Source organism: Protomyctophum bolini (genome assembly GCF_963924005.1).
Source record: "Protomyctophum bolini genome assembly, chromosome: 17".
NCBI lineage: Eukaryota > Metazoa > Chordata > Actinopteri > Myctophiformes > Myctophidae > Protomyctophum > Protomyctophum bolini.
Genome location: NC_137878.1, coordinates 34,174,674 through 34,189,413, shown reverse-complemented (window position 1 = coordinate 34,189,413; position 14,740 = coordinate 34,174,674). Strand labels below are relative to the sequence as shown.

General features: G+C 42.7%; 1 protein-coding gene across 5 annotated transcripts in view; it reads right to left on the bottom strand.

Annotated features, from left to right (window-relative positions):
• Positions 1 to 14,740, bottom strand: part of LOC308331342 (receptor-type tyrosine-protein phosphatase U-like) — a 265,106-nt gene that overhangs the window by 27,713 nt on the left and 222,653 nt on the right. For 3 of the 5 annotated variants that reach the window (XM_080786751.1, XM_080786750.1, XM_080786754.1), the window contains 9 exons: positions 13,368 to 13,470; positions 11,460 to 11,739; positions 8,883 to 8,919; positions 5,816 to 5,954; positions 4,831 to 4,860; positions 4,317 to 4,477; positions 3,471 to 3,661; positions 1,292 to 1,355; positions 452 to 528 (listed from right to left, as the gene is read on the bottom strand). In XM_080786751.1, the coding sequence (XP_080642877.1) occupies positions 452 to 528; positions 1,292 to 1,355; positions 3,471 to 3,661; positions 4,317 to 4,477; positions 4,831 to 4,860; positions 5,816 to 5,954; positions 8,883 to 8,919; positions 11,460 to 11,739; positions 13,368 to 13,470 (1,082 nt within the window). The remainder of the gene's footprint in view (positions 1 to 451; positions 529 to 1,291; positions 1,356 to 3,470; positions 3,662 to 4,316; positions 4,478 to 4,830; positions 4,861 to 5,815; positions 5,955 to 8,882; positions 8,920 to 11,459; positions 11,740 to 13,367; positions 13,471 to 14,740) is intronic. The other 2 variants (XM_080786752.1, XM_080786753.1) reach the window with 2 other exon arrangements.

Genomic DNA, 14,740 nt, shown 5'->3' with positions numbered 1-14,740 from the left:
TCCAGCTGTTTAGTAAACAGAAATTAGAAATCAGGAGAGAGAATCCCGCAACGATAATTTATAAGCTTCATTTGTACAGTGTTCCAGTTCCAACTGTGTTTTCTCACCTTCTTTGTTCCATCACTTCCAATTTGTGCTTGTTTATCCTGTCTCCAGTAGGAGTTCTCTCTATGCCGATTGGATTAAATTGGTATCGCGACCTTTTTTGTTTGCTACAGAGCTGGAGAGGCCCCTGTTGCTGAACAAATACGCTCTGAACCTTGCAATGGTGAAATAACCCAGTGTGAGACAGCGGACACGTTCTCAGACACACAGGAAAAGTCCAGAGCATCATGGGTCAATCCCAGCTCCAATGGGGGTCCAGTAGTGGACCATTGTTTGTTTTGGACACGGCAGACACATGGATAAAGAACAAACTGAAGTGAAGGAGGTGGCGGTTAAAGAGACTTACATCGATGTAGTTGGCGTTGACATAGTCAGAGTTGGGGTCTGCCAGCAAAGAGTGCAGTTTGACTCGATGGCGGTCATCTGCATGAAGAAAGAACACGTTAGCACTCTAACTTACTGGTTCCCAAATACTGGGCTAATTATTATTTCAAAACAATAAAAAAAAAACATTCCCAGAAAAGCAAAACTTTTCATGAATTAAAAACAAAATTCAATGATTCTCTCAGTAATTTCATGAAGAAATGAAAGAAATTCCATAAATTAGAACAAATATTTAAGTAGTCAAAATATCCGATCTACAAGCTCACAAGGTGGCATGAAGCAACACGTTGTGAGCTTGTAGATCGGCTATTTTCGCTAGCTTGGGTCCCGGGAGAATGTCTAACTTCTGTTTTGGATCACGTGTTTGGGAACCACTGCTCTAACTGTATTATCTGGATTTTAACAGACTTAAAGGAATGCACCACTATAACATGTATGGATGTTTAGTCAATTAACTTGTCGATCATTAAGTGAAATTGATCATTGATAACTAAATGGAATAATTATTCAATATAGTGAATTAATAAGTTAAAATGACGACTTCATTGCATTTTAACTAAAAGGATGCCTACTCTCAATTGTGTGTATGTTTAGTCAATTTATGACATTAGTGTCGATCAAAATAATGTATTATTACATGCAATAATGGCTGAGAAAAGTATGTTTTTGTCCCATGACACTTTTCTGTCTAGTCCTATAATACCCAGAATCCAGTGTTAAGTCTTGGTTCTCAATCTGTTCTGCAGACCACTGCCTCTATTGGCAATGCCTACTGTACTGTATGTTGCTAATTGTGACTTACGGTTGAGTAAACTTCCTTTATTCTTGTCCTTTTTCTTTGTCGCATCCCAGCCATCGAAAAAACTCTGCAAAGTAAAAGCAAAAAAAATAATATTATAAGCATAATTAGGCAAAGATGTATCCTGATGTATAATTATTATAAAATTTTCATCAAACTTTATTTTTTTATTTTTTTTTAACATATTTTTTTGTGTCAGTCCTAGTCGTACAAAGTAGTAGTAAGGTTGAAATCAATTTTTTGCAAGTAGAAATTAATGCGGGTGTTAGAGGGTTAATTTGTACGTATTGCGGCTGTAGCTCATTTTTGCCTCACAGTCACGTGGACTCGCTATTTCCCAAGCGTTTCACTGTGTGTAGTACTTTGACAGGAAAAGACTCGCTCACCGTATAGAAAAAGAAGTAAAACTCCTTAGACTGAGACTTAGAAAAATATTATCATGCTTTTATGGTGCTCTGTGCTCATGGTGCAATTAAAAAGCAAACCTTTCGGTCTGAGGACCGAAACGTGAGCAACTGTGTGTGCGTGTGTGTGTGCGTTTGTGTGTTCGTGTCGGCACCCGTGCCCACTCTGTTTCTTTCAATCGCAATCATCTCCAATTCCTTGTCCCAGGTGCCATTTCTGGTCAAAACAAGGTTTATTCGACGGCCGATAGCCAATGCTGAAATCGTCGAGATCAGGCTTTCTTATCGTCGAGCGGTAGACCGGAAGGAGATGCAACAGCAATAAAGTACATTTACTTAACTGTACTTGAGTACATTTTGTGAGTACATGTACTTTACTTGAGTTTTTTGAGTTTTGTTTTTTAAGCTTATGACGTTCACTCGATGTAGTGATTATTTAAAAGAAAATGTACGGTCATGTTAACTCTATACTCAAGTATTTGGGTACTTTGTCCACCACCCACTAAATGTGGGTGTGCAAAACTAAAAAGGCGGTGGGAAATAAGCATTATGTGTGAAGCAGTGTGAAGTGTGAAGCAGTGTGCACGCTGATCCTATTCATACTGTTTATTCCTCCAGGCGAGGAGGATGAGGAGCCAGACTGAAAAAAGTCACCCACGTATTGATTCTTGGGAGGTGAATTTGTTGGGCCCCCAGGGAATCATTTAATGAATCTAAAAATGTGTATTTGGATTCCTGCAGGTGTATGTGCATAAGAAGAAGAAAAGGACAAAAAAAAGGCTTATCGCCACCGGCAGAAGTGAGAAAGTTCAAAGGGAAATAACGGGGACTTCATTTGTAAAAGGCCTAATTACAGTGCCAGCAATACTATCTTATCTCAGCCATGAGAAATGAAACTCAAAGTTATGGCATTGAAGACAGAACCATTGCTACCGCCAGCAGGAAGGTGTGCGAGGGAGTGAAAGACTTCATGTGGGATGATCTGAGCTGGGACATGACCACGGAATGTAGTCAGTACGCTACCGCAGAGACATGGACGTAAAATAGGAGGAAAAGGCATCTACACAAGAATGCTATCAATGGCTCTGGGTGTCACTTGGGAGGACCACATCAGAAACATAGACCTCTGCAGAGACCTCCCGTAGGTCATGGACAAGGTCAGGGAGATCAGGATGAGGCTGGCTGGCCACTGTGTCAGACACTTGGAACCGATGGCGATCTGACTGACACTGTGGGAGATAACCCAAGGCTAATCTAGGAGGCAGTGTTGCCATGACCGCTTATTATAAGCGATTTAGGGCTTGTTTTTCAGTAAAGTTGCTTGAAAATATGTTTTTTTTGGGTCTTGTTTCTAAAGTGTAGTTGAATTACTTTTCATGAATCAATGATCAAAAAACTTATATTATAAAAAAGGAAAAACTGCCAGGGACCCCCCCCCCTCCACCACCAAACCAGATTTGTTTTAAATAAAACCTTTTCCCAAGATTGTTTGTAAAATAGCAGATGCTCATTTGTGGAGTGGCTACATTTGGGGTTGTTTTCATAGACCCGGTTGCTTGATTCTCTTGCACACCCTGGCAACAACAGCTAGGAGGGGAAACGGGTGCACCACCTGAACGGAGACACACTGCAGAGTGACAACAGAGCCAGAACACTGCAGAGCTCCAGACCCTGATGCTGCATAGGACTGGAGGGTGACTGAGGCATCCTAAGTTGGTGTCGGCTAGTCCGCACAACCTTCATTGCATTGTGTAAGCAACGCCTCCCCCCCCCCTCACCTCATACTCCTGCTTGAAGCCGTATCCCTCGCCAGTCTTCATCTGGTTGATGTGTTGGAGGAGGTCAGCCACGCGTACCGCTGGGTGGAGCTGACCCGTGTGATAGGGAGAGCTCTTCCTCCGACAGAGGCGGCGAGGGGAGGAGCCTCCCAGGAGGCTGCTTGACTCGTTCACAGAGGAACGCTGTTCATCTGGGCACACGGTGAAGTCTGTGTTAGCAAACATTTCAAACTCAATGAATGCACACATGATATATGTATTTATAATATACATATTATAAATACTGTATTATATATTTCTGCCATCTTTTCGCCCAGGTGGACGAGGTTAGGTTTAAGCATAGTGTTTGTGAGGTTAGGGTTAAAGTTAGGCATAGTGTTTGTGAGGTTTAAAGTTAGGCATAGTGTTTGTGAGGTTAGGTTTAGGCATATTTGTTGTGAAGTTAAAGGTTATGGTTTAGGCCAAAGAAAGATATAAAGATATAGATATAGATATACAGTATCTACACCAACACGTTGGCCAACTGGCATTAAGGCATAATAGATTTTTCTGTGTCATAATGTATTTTGCAAGTTAACTCCAGTTGAGTTAGAAGAAGAAAAAGTGATGATGTTTTAAGTGGCCACACCCACCTGGGGGTCTATTAGAGCAGGGGTTCTCAACCCTGTCGCTAAATTATTGGCGAGACATGGCCGAGGCATTTCCGGGGGTCCCCAGCCAAAAACATTGAGAACCCCTGTATTAGAGCAATGTTAACTCCATAGACACATACAAAACCGTAAAAAATCTTTAAAATGTTTGACACATGGTTTTCAGAGAGAAGTCGCAAAGTTGTGTCTCTCTTACTTCGAGTGTTGCAGCCGTGGGCGTCCATGAAAGAGTGCGCCATCTTCTCATCTTGCTGCAGGGTACTCTGGTCCGTCATGCTGCAATCCAGAGAGCTCAGCTTACGACCTTTCTCCTGACGATACGACATGGCCGCCTTGTTGATGCTCACCTTCTTCCTACTGAACAGGAGACAGGGGCAGGGCAGAGAGAGAGAGAGAGAGAGAGAGAGAGGGGAGAAAGTGGAGGGGGCATGCAGGAGGGAGTGAGTGAGTGAGTTGGAGGGAGTCAGTAGGGGGTAGGGAGGGAGTGATTGAGGAGGTGAGAAATTGGAAGGAATGGAGAAAATAACAGAAAAGAGATTGAAAACGGGTGAGGGATGGAAAGTGAGATTTGGTGATACCAAGAGAGGTGTTAAGGGAGAGCAACGGGGTAGTCAGGAAGAAAAGAAAGAAAGAAAGAAAGAAGTGAGTAAAGAGATGAGGTGGATTTGTTCTTTGACAAGCAACGTCAGTATGACAGAGAAGTCACTTACGGGTAGTAAGGGTAAGTATAGAAGTCCCTTCTGATTAGCATGAAGGAGAGAGAGAGAGAGAGAGAGGAGAGGAGAGGAGAGGAGAGGAGAGGAGAGGAGAGGAGAGGAGAGGAGAGGAGAGGAGAGGAGAGGAGAGGAGAGGAGAGGAGAGAGGAAAAAAAATGTGATCATGGTTTATCAAGATGGCCGTCAGGAAGACAAATGAAGATGCCCAGTATAAATGCATTTGCTCTCTCTCTATCTATGCGTCATGTGGTCGTCTAGCTAGCTTTTTGCCCCTATAGAGTCTCCCAGTCAGTCTTATCAATTCCTTTCCTCTTCCATGAAATCTCATTCCTTCGCCTCTATTCTATTGGAGAGATGGGGGGGGGGGGGGGGTCTAAAGAAAAAGAGAAAACATCCTTCCTAACCAATTACCAGCTCATCGAGTGGCACCTCACAGCGGCTGGCCTCATGTAATTGAGTGGCTGATGGAATAACAAGCTCCTTGATGAAATATTTCACACTCGGATGCGTGTCAAGACATTGCCTGGCCAGGAGGTAGAATACATTGCAGGTGTAGTTGATGGCGTGCATTTCGCATTTGGGGGGTGTTGCTCATGGGTGGAATGGGGTTGCTCAGCCAGCATACAGACCTTACAATTAAAAGATGAGATGGAACACAAAAAGTTGGCTGAAGCGTCAGAGAATGTAGGATTAATGCTCCACTTGTAAACTCATTCTCAAATGTATTTCTCAGTAGAGCACAGCTGCCAAAGTGGAATAGACTATTCCACTTTGGCAGCTGTGCTCTACTGAGAAATACAATAGAGATCTTATACTCCTGGATGTACAACTTAAGAGAACCACCAACTCCACACTGTAGATGTTGAACCAGCAGTACATGGATCATGGCTCTGACGTCAAATATGGAGTATAAATCACTTCAGAATGACTACCAAGACTTCAGACTGACCATCAACACTTTCACATGTACAGTACGTACCCCTTCTTGACAACGATGACAATGGCCCCCAGAAGCAGGATGAGGACCACCAGACCTCCAGCACAGGCTCCCAGGATCAAGCCCATGTCCTCTGCATGCTGGGATACCTCCAGAGCCCGCTTGGAGTCCTTGCATGCAGCTGCACAGAGTTTTGATTGATTGATTGAAATATGTATTAACAGTTTGCAGAATTACAGTACATTTCAAGCACAAACTCAATACAAAGACTGTTAACTGTGAGTGGATGACCCAATTAAGCATTACACTTGTGTAGGGGTGAACCATGTTCAATTCATCAAAACATTTAGAGACGTACAAATAGGCACTTCTATAGTTAAAGAACAGAACGGGAACAAAGACATAGTTTAATGTTCTGATTGTTCTATATAAAGTATAACTTTAAAATGTAACTTCAATGTGTTAGCTATTCTGACATTCACAAAAGACTACGGCTAAAAACAAAAAAAAGAGAGCAACGAAGTCTGATCTAATTTACACATCCTACCTGGGTTGCGTATTCTTTCCCCATTCTGAATCCCCTTAGACTTTTCTTATACCGCATCAAATAAGAACTGTGGTCCAAAAATAAACAATATATTGTCGGGAGGTGTCTCTGTATCGTTTACGATAGTCAGTCACAAAGTTACAGTATGTATCATATTTGATACATAACAGTACATAACACTATGTTACTGTTACAGTGACAAATGAACATGAAACACAACATACAGGATCTTAGTGCCGACGACACAGTGAAAATAAAATAAACCTTTTATCTAATTTATGAAGCATGTGATCAGTGATGGATACAAAAACAGCTGCTAGGAGAAGCTACAGATGGCACTGGAGTATTTTAATCCTACCGAGCTTCTTTTACCACTGCAAGAGCACAGAGGGAAGGTTTATCTGTGTAAATGAGCCTAATATCCTCCTCTACCTACAATATGACGTTATATCCACCTGAGAGAGAGAGAGAGAGAGAGAGAGAGAGAGAGAGAGAGAGAGAGAGAGAGAGAGAGAGAGAGAGAGAGAGAGAGAGGAGACCAGGAGACAGACTACTACAAGGTAGGGATAGTATGGTGCAGGATTTGTGACAATAGACCATTGATCCCGAGTGTGTTTGGCCTGGAGGAGCAGAACATGTCTCTCCATTAATGGATGCTTTCTCTAATTCAGGAAGGCAATTTTCCACAGCAGACTCTGCACCATATGTCACCATCTTTACGCATCACTTGTCCCCACATTTCCATCACACCCAGCCAGGAGCTTCAAATCCCTCTCACAATGAATCATCATTTGGGCTTCCCTGGTGTTTCACCAAAGACAGAGCAGTGTTACTTGGTTGCTCATATTGGATGGAGCTGCCAACTGAGTTAAGAGTCAGTAGCCAAGTATATTACCACACACGCTCCGCTCCACTTATTCCCCAAATTCCCTTCATACTCTCACTTCCTCGCTGCAATGAAGAGCTACTCCACACATCGTCTGAAAACGCTGTGAAATGATATTTCCAAGGGAGAGGAGAGAGAAGTATGTTTGGCCTGGAAGAGGACAACATGTCTCTCTGTTTATCTCAGTTAATGGATGCCCTCTCCCATTCAGGGAGGCTATTTTCCACGGCAGACTCTCGACCATGTTATGTCACCATATGTCATCGTCTCTACGCATCGCTTGTCCCCATATTGTCATCACACGCGCAGCCAGGAGCTTGAAACCCCTCTCTCAATGAATCATCATTTGGGCTTCCCTGGTTTTTCCCCCAAAGACTAAATTAATTGACATAAAGGTTATAATAATGAATGATACAGATCAGTGTTATTTGGTTGCACTAATGAGCAAAACAATAAACGCTAAAAATCAAACGACGCACATTGAGGAAGTGTTGGAAAGCGTCTGTTGCCGGATATCTGCTGTTAAATGGGTAGTGGGTAGACTTTTGCGTCGGGTCGCAAGTTGTACTGAAGCGTGGGATAGCAGCGGGGGCTTGTTGTTGAAAAAGACAGCAAGCCATAGGCTTTTTAGCACCATAATATCTGTCTGTCAGTGTCGGCTCTCAGGTGCATTCAGCAACGTTTTTTTCACACCATCTCCCGAGTTCATTTGACTGGTGGAGAGCTACCTTTAAAGGCAAACACATTTGAAGGATTTCACATCGCATAATTGAACAACATATGTTCTCACGTGCCCGTTTGATGAGGGAAGGCAGACACCAAAAACACTTTACAGTAAACTAGAATAGAGTTTGGCTTGCCAAATACTAAATACTATAGCTATCCCAACAACACGCTCATTCATTTTGCCCTCATTTGAAAAGTCATAGACCCTAAATTTAGGGTTCGTGACTGTAGACCAAAGACCTTGGTTTGGCCTGCCTGGGCTGAGGACTGGAGAGTTCAGGGAGAGGAACCCAATTTAACACAGCCCTTTCTCAAGAGCACTATGCGATTTGGACATAATTCGATAGGGAGGGGAAGAGAGGGGGCTATATACAGTATATAATACACCACCTTCCCTTCATCCGCTTACTCTCGCTCTGCCTCCCCGCTACCGTTATAGTTAAATATAGGCTACTATCTCTCTCACCCTCTGCTCTGTCTCAAGGCGTCTCTCTTTCTTCCCTTCTCATGAAGCAGAATATGCCGCTGCAGTCTCTGCATTTCAAAGCCACCGTAACCTCATGGGGCAGCGCCAATATGTCAATGTCCATAATTGAAGAGTGAAAACAAAAAGTCGATGTCAGAGTGAAGCTGCATGATTGTTCAGCTGTCTTGCGTATGCTGTGCAGAGCAGCTCAGCAGACACACGTCTGACAGACAAAGCAGTATGCAAAACAACTCCAATGTCAAAACCCTGGAGAATCAGCTTGATCTGAGGACAGCTCTGTCACACACTGGAACATGCAGCCTTATACACAGATACTTTAAAGCACTTCAATAAGAAACTGTCACATCAAACGTGTAACAGATCTGCAGTACGCAGTAAAATGAGTTGGCGTTAAATTAATGGTTTGTATTGTCTGTCCTTAGAATAGAATAGAATAGAATAGAATAGCAAATAACAAAGCTACCTTTGCGAGCAATCTGGATGCAGTTGATTCTCATCTCCTGTGGGGAAAAAAAGAAACAAGTTTGAATAAAAGGAACCTTTATCAGAATCAGAATAATTTTTATTTTAACACCACAGTCAAACCACAAGTTTTTGTGCACACAGAGAACGTAATGACACGATAAAGCAACACAATCATTTTTAGAAACGAGATTGCCTTTAGAAAAAAAGCACCAATCTCTATGAATAAGGCACCACATTAAATAGTTTTATGTGAAGTATTTGCGATGCATGTTTTGGATGGTGTATTCCTCAATCAATGGATTGTGCAGAGTAGATTGGGGTACCAGAGATATAAATATTTGTGTCAAACTGGGGGTCCTTGAAAATAAAGTTGATAATCAATGGTATATTGCTGTACTGAGCCTGAGGAAATTGACGTCTCCCAGGGGTTGATATTTCAATGTGATGGGACAGATAACCACGCACTCTTTCCCATGATATGAGGTCCACACATCTCATCCATGACTCCATGGGGCACATACTGTAGTCAAATTAATATTTAAAGATGCTAAATCACACTTTATGTGCAATTACGCTAATCTGCGCTCCTAGAATGGAGTCAGAACCGTTACGCCTAAAATGGCACCAAACTGTCTTTTTTTAATTGAAAAAAAATCTAAAGTGGACTTTAATCTCATCCTGTCTCTGGAGGTGGCAGATAAGTCATATTTACTGTACCTCCACGGAGAGATTATTAAAGCAGCTGCTGCTAATATGTCATCACATGTCATCTCCTGTCCTTTGTGTCCTCCTGGTCTAAACACTGTCAGCCTGCATGAGACGATATGAATCCAGCTGCCTCCCATCTAGAATTAGAAACGCCTCCCTTTACCCCGCCAATAAATCCAGCCTTAACTGACAGAAAGCTACAGCTGAAGAATTCTGATGAACACAAACTGAAAAAGAGGTTTTTGAGGGGACAGTGTTTCATGGATAAATGAGTGTCACTAATAACGTGTCTTTCAGGCTCCACTGGAGTGGAGGCGTGTCACGGACACCAATTAGTTACACTTTTAATCCAGTGACAGCTCATGTCCACAGTAACCTACGTTAACCTATGTCATTTATCCAACACAATGGTCACCATCATTTGTTCCCCCTCTCACTGCTAAACTGCCCACATCCCATTGACGAAAAGATTGCACTGTCATTCAGAAAACCTGATCTGGGATTAAAGATCATAATTAACGCCATAATAATAATAATTCAGAGGCTGTTTTGTCGTTTGAATGGCAGCAAGAGTGCTTCGACAAAGCACTGGTTCCAACAACGCCCTTCATTCGAATCTCATTTGGGATGAGAGCTCTTGATGTGAGGCTTACTGGTGGTACTCTGGATCAATAGGGAGAGATTTCAATCACATTTCACAGCACAGAGACACAGGGAGGCCTTGACCTTCAGCAGTTCTATCCAAGGCCATCTCCATTAAACACACAAGAGGGAGATGGCTCTTCATTCCGTGCAAGACACAATCTATTGTTCTGTACATGTTCTCCTGCATATGAATGTGACAATGTAAACTACTATTACTTTAACTGTACTGTATAGGAATCTAACTATTTAAAAATAATTACATTTTATTGTACCTGTGCATGCTGGCAAGGACAATCCTTGTGGTGCGTTCACACGGGCAGATGAATCGATGCAAAGACACGTTTTGAGTGTATTTGGAGCAGCTACTGTACATGCATCGTTGCGCCTTTGCAACGTCATGTCGCTGGCTTCCATTGACAATGAATGGTAGAATGCATCGTTTAATCTGCCCCGTGTGAACGCAACATTATTCATGCTGTCTGTCTCCTCTAGCAGTTTCTTTATAGACTTTAAAAAAAAACTCAAAAGGTTACATCACTTCTTTTAAAGCTTAAAATCAATATACCCTCCATCATAGAGGACTACAGCATGATGTAAGAAATTGTTAATACGAGCAACACCTTAACACCGACGTACAAGGCCGCTAATAAACGATACAGTAAAAAAAAGTATTAAAAAAAATAAAAAATAAAAGACCAGGCACTGGCTTCAACTCATTTGAGTCAGGTCAGGTTTAAATTGGAAGACCCACTGAGAGCTCTAAAGCGAACTAACTTCTCTACAGTACAATCTGATGGTATCAGTTTGACAATTCTGCTTGCAAACTACTCCGCTTGTGCACCATATTTAATTTAGTCCTCACTCTTTTGGGGTATTTTTGTCACTGTATGTCGGCACATACATTACGTGAAATTTGTCCACTGCAATTACCCATCCTATCTATTAGGAGCAGCGCATGCCATTTATACAGTGCCCGGGAAGCAGTTCATGTCTTGCTCATCAACACTTCGACACAGACCAGGGCAGGAGGGTGAACCAGGGACCTTCTGCAGACGGCCTCTCTACCTACTTTGTATTTAGTACCATCAAAACAGAATGTGTTTCTGACAAGCAGTGAACAAGTCTAAATCGACGGTCAAGGTTGCTAAAGCATAAAGATGATGTGTCTACACAAGACAGCAGAAGTAGACAGGTTGTCTACATGCTTCTTAGTCTTACTCACCCCTCTGAAGTAGCTGGTAGCCTGAAAGTACACCAGATAGTTGTTGGTGGGATCTAAGGGAGCGTTCCAGTAGCCGTTGTAGGTGTGGTTGTCCCCCACGGTGAAGGGTGTGGCCTCCGGCAGACTGCTGGGCGCCAGCTCGGCTGAGTAGTAATGGGGGACTCCTTTAGCCTGGGCCTCGTTGTGGGAGTTGGGAGTAGGAAAACAATCGACGGTGCCCAGCTCTCTCTTCTTCACCTGCCTGGACCCATCCTCTTCCACCACCACCACCTGGTACGCACTGAAGGGAAGCAGACACACGTTATTAATTCCAGTCCTCAGGGACTACATACATGTACTTCTGGTTTTCCAGTTATAAAGAAAATCACACCCGTGTGAAGTGAGACTGAGGAGCACTAATATATTAAAGTCTCACTCACGTTGCTATGATTAGGTGATGTAATGGTGATGTAAAACAAACGGTGACAAAACAAAAATTAAATTATCTTTATTGTTAATGGCATGTAATGTTTGCGTTAGGGACAAGATGATGTAAATTTTCCCTTCATTGTCAATGGCGTTTTTAAAACAAACATTGAACTAAGAACAATAAATTAAACCTGTATATAGGAGCCCCTCAAAAACACCACACATTATGAATGCCTGATCCAATCATCCAAACAACCGTGCATGAAATTCTGCTCATAGAGGGTGCCACAAATATGAAGAGTAAACGTACAGTATGTTGTAGAAAAGCTATTCTCCCCCGCAGGTTCCTCAGATCCTGATGGCTGCAAACCATGACTTAGCCAGTCAAAAGTTTTGTTTTATTTACGTGCGTTTTTGTGTTATTGTAAGTAGGTCACGTTCTCATCAGGGACGAAAGTTCCAGAAATTCCAGACCCACAGGAACGCACCCAGGGTTCTGTACAAGTGATTCTTTTTCTAAGTGCTGGAGTTTGGAAGCGCTCGTCGTAAGTCACTGAACGGCCTTGCATGCATCTGTTTCGCATTTGCACATAATGCAGGAGACAGCAGCGCGACCCCTTAATAAAAACGAGTGCTTCCAAACTTTCTTCTTCTTGACAGAAAGTAGCTCATAACAATGGAGGGTATTGCAACTCTAGATTCATCCCATTATAAAGAAATCTAGAGTTGCAAATTGCGGCTACAAGCACAGCTGGTTTTGATTACAAACTACTTTTAATCCCATTCAAGATGACATCCAGATAGTGTATGACTCGTTTTAAACGTAATCATCAAGCTAAAATATGTATATAGGTTGTGTATAGGTTAGAAATAATCTCCTGTCCACGTCTCTCTGTCACTTTGTTTACAAACGACACTGCACGTGAGAGGAAGTCACTGACTTAACTTCCCATAGCCTGGAGGGATGTGATGCTCTGATTGGTTCAGAAACTGAGCTCCTAGCGTTTGAGGCTGAAACTTCAAAATAAAATGCCCACCGTTTCCGTTTCACCACGTCTTTAAATCTACAAAGCTCCCCTAGGGTAGGTACCCTCACAAAAACATGCAGTAATCCTGGTCTCTAAACTGCCTCCCCCTGGCCAGCCGGGGCGCCTGATGGAGGGGAAAGGAACTGGTTGGAATAACGTGTTCCTTTCACGCGCTACGTCCAACCAGGGAAACTCCCCCCTGTCAGGTGTAAAGGAGCAACTTGGACACTCAAGCATGAAGGAAGCATGAGTTAAGTCCGTTGCTCTCCCCAGGTTGGCGGAGGGTGTGTAGAGCCCAGGATCACAGTAGATGATTGACACAGGGGTGAAAAATGGGTTACAAAATCGTGGGATAAAAATATATATTTAAAATCTACAAAGCTGCAGGATAAGCTGTAAAGGATGCAGTGTGTTGGTTGGTGGGTGTTTGAACGTGCTGCAGCTTGTACAATACATCAGTAAGAAGGTGTACCTGACAGGAGCTCCTCTGCCCACCGCAGGGCGAAGCACAACTGTGATGGTGCTCTCTGACTCGCTCAGCGGAGAGGGGATTTCTCCATAGTCAAACACAGGAGCTGCAGAGAGAGAGAGAGAGAGAGAGAGAGAGAGAGAGAGAGAGAGAGAGAGAGAGAGACCGACCGACCAAAAGACGGAGAAAGACAAAGACAAAGAGAGACAGGATGAGGGAAAGAAACTTGCAGAAAGTCGAGACACACTTACAGCGTAGTATACTGTAGTTCAAGGGGCTGTCAAAACAAAGTGGCATAAAGAAAAAACTAAAATATATGGTAGGCACATTTATGCAAAACGCTGTGAGAAATGAAACCATCCAAGCCTCTTTGTTTACACTATCCTTATTCATTACTGTATGTCCCTACATCCACAGCCACCCACACAACGCCACTGATTGATGAGGTGACCAACCACATGGAAAACAAGTGGCCCTTATAATTAAGGTTCATTTTACAGCACAACAAGCTCAGCACAGCTCTAGAGAACAATAAGGTGGAGAGAGTTCCCACATCTGTGGGACAGAATTAACTGCAGCGCTGTACCATTTTCTATAGGGGCAGAATTAACTGCAGTGTTGTACCATTGTCTATAGGGGCAGAATTAACTGCAGTGTTGTACCATTGTCTATAGGGGCAGAACTGCAGTGTTGTACCATTTTCTATAGGGGCAGAATTAACTGCAGTGTTGTACCATTGTCTATAGGGGCAGAATTAACTGCAGTGTTGTACCATTTTCTATAGGGGCAGAATTAACTGCAGTGTTGTACCATTTTCTATAGGGGCAGAATTAACTGCAGTGTTGTACCATTGTCTATAGGGGCAGAATTAACTGCAGTGTTGTACCATTTTCTATAGGGGCAGAATTAACTGCAGTGTTGTACCATTTTCTATAGGGGTAGAATTAACTGCAGTGTTGTAACATTGTCTATAGGGGCAGAATTAACTGCAGTGTTGTACCATTTTCTATAGGGGCAGAATTAACTGCAGTGTTGTACCATTGTCTATAGGGGCAGAATTAACTGCAGTGTTGTAACATTGTCTATAGGGACAGTGATGAAAATAGAGATTATTGTAAACCAGAGGAAGGAACAGGAGAATGGCTTGTTTACTTTTTTGTTTTTCTTTACTTCTGACAAAGGACATTGATGCTACTGTTGGGGATTTCGAAAGCCAGCAGTACTAACCCTTTCACTTTGACAGTGTGGGCACATTCATTAATTGACAGTGAAGCTGCCATCTAACTTGCTCCGTAAAGCAGATGGAACAGTGCCGTTTATGACGCTGGGTCTCATACAGTTCATGCACTGACATCTGGTAGATTCAATTAAGATGT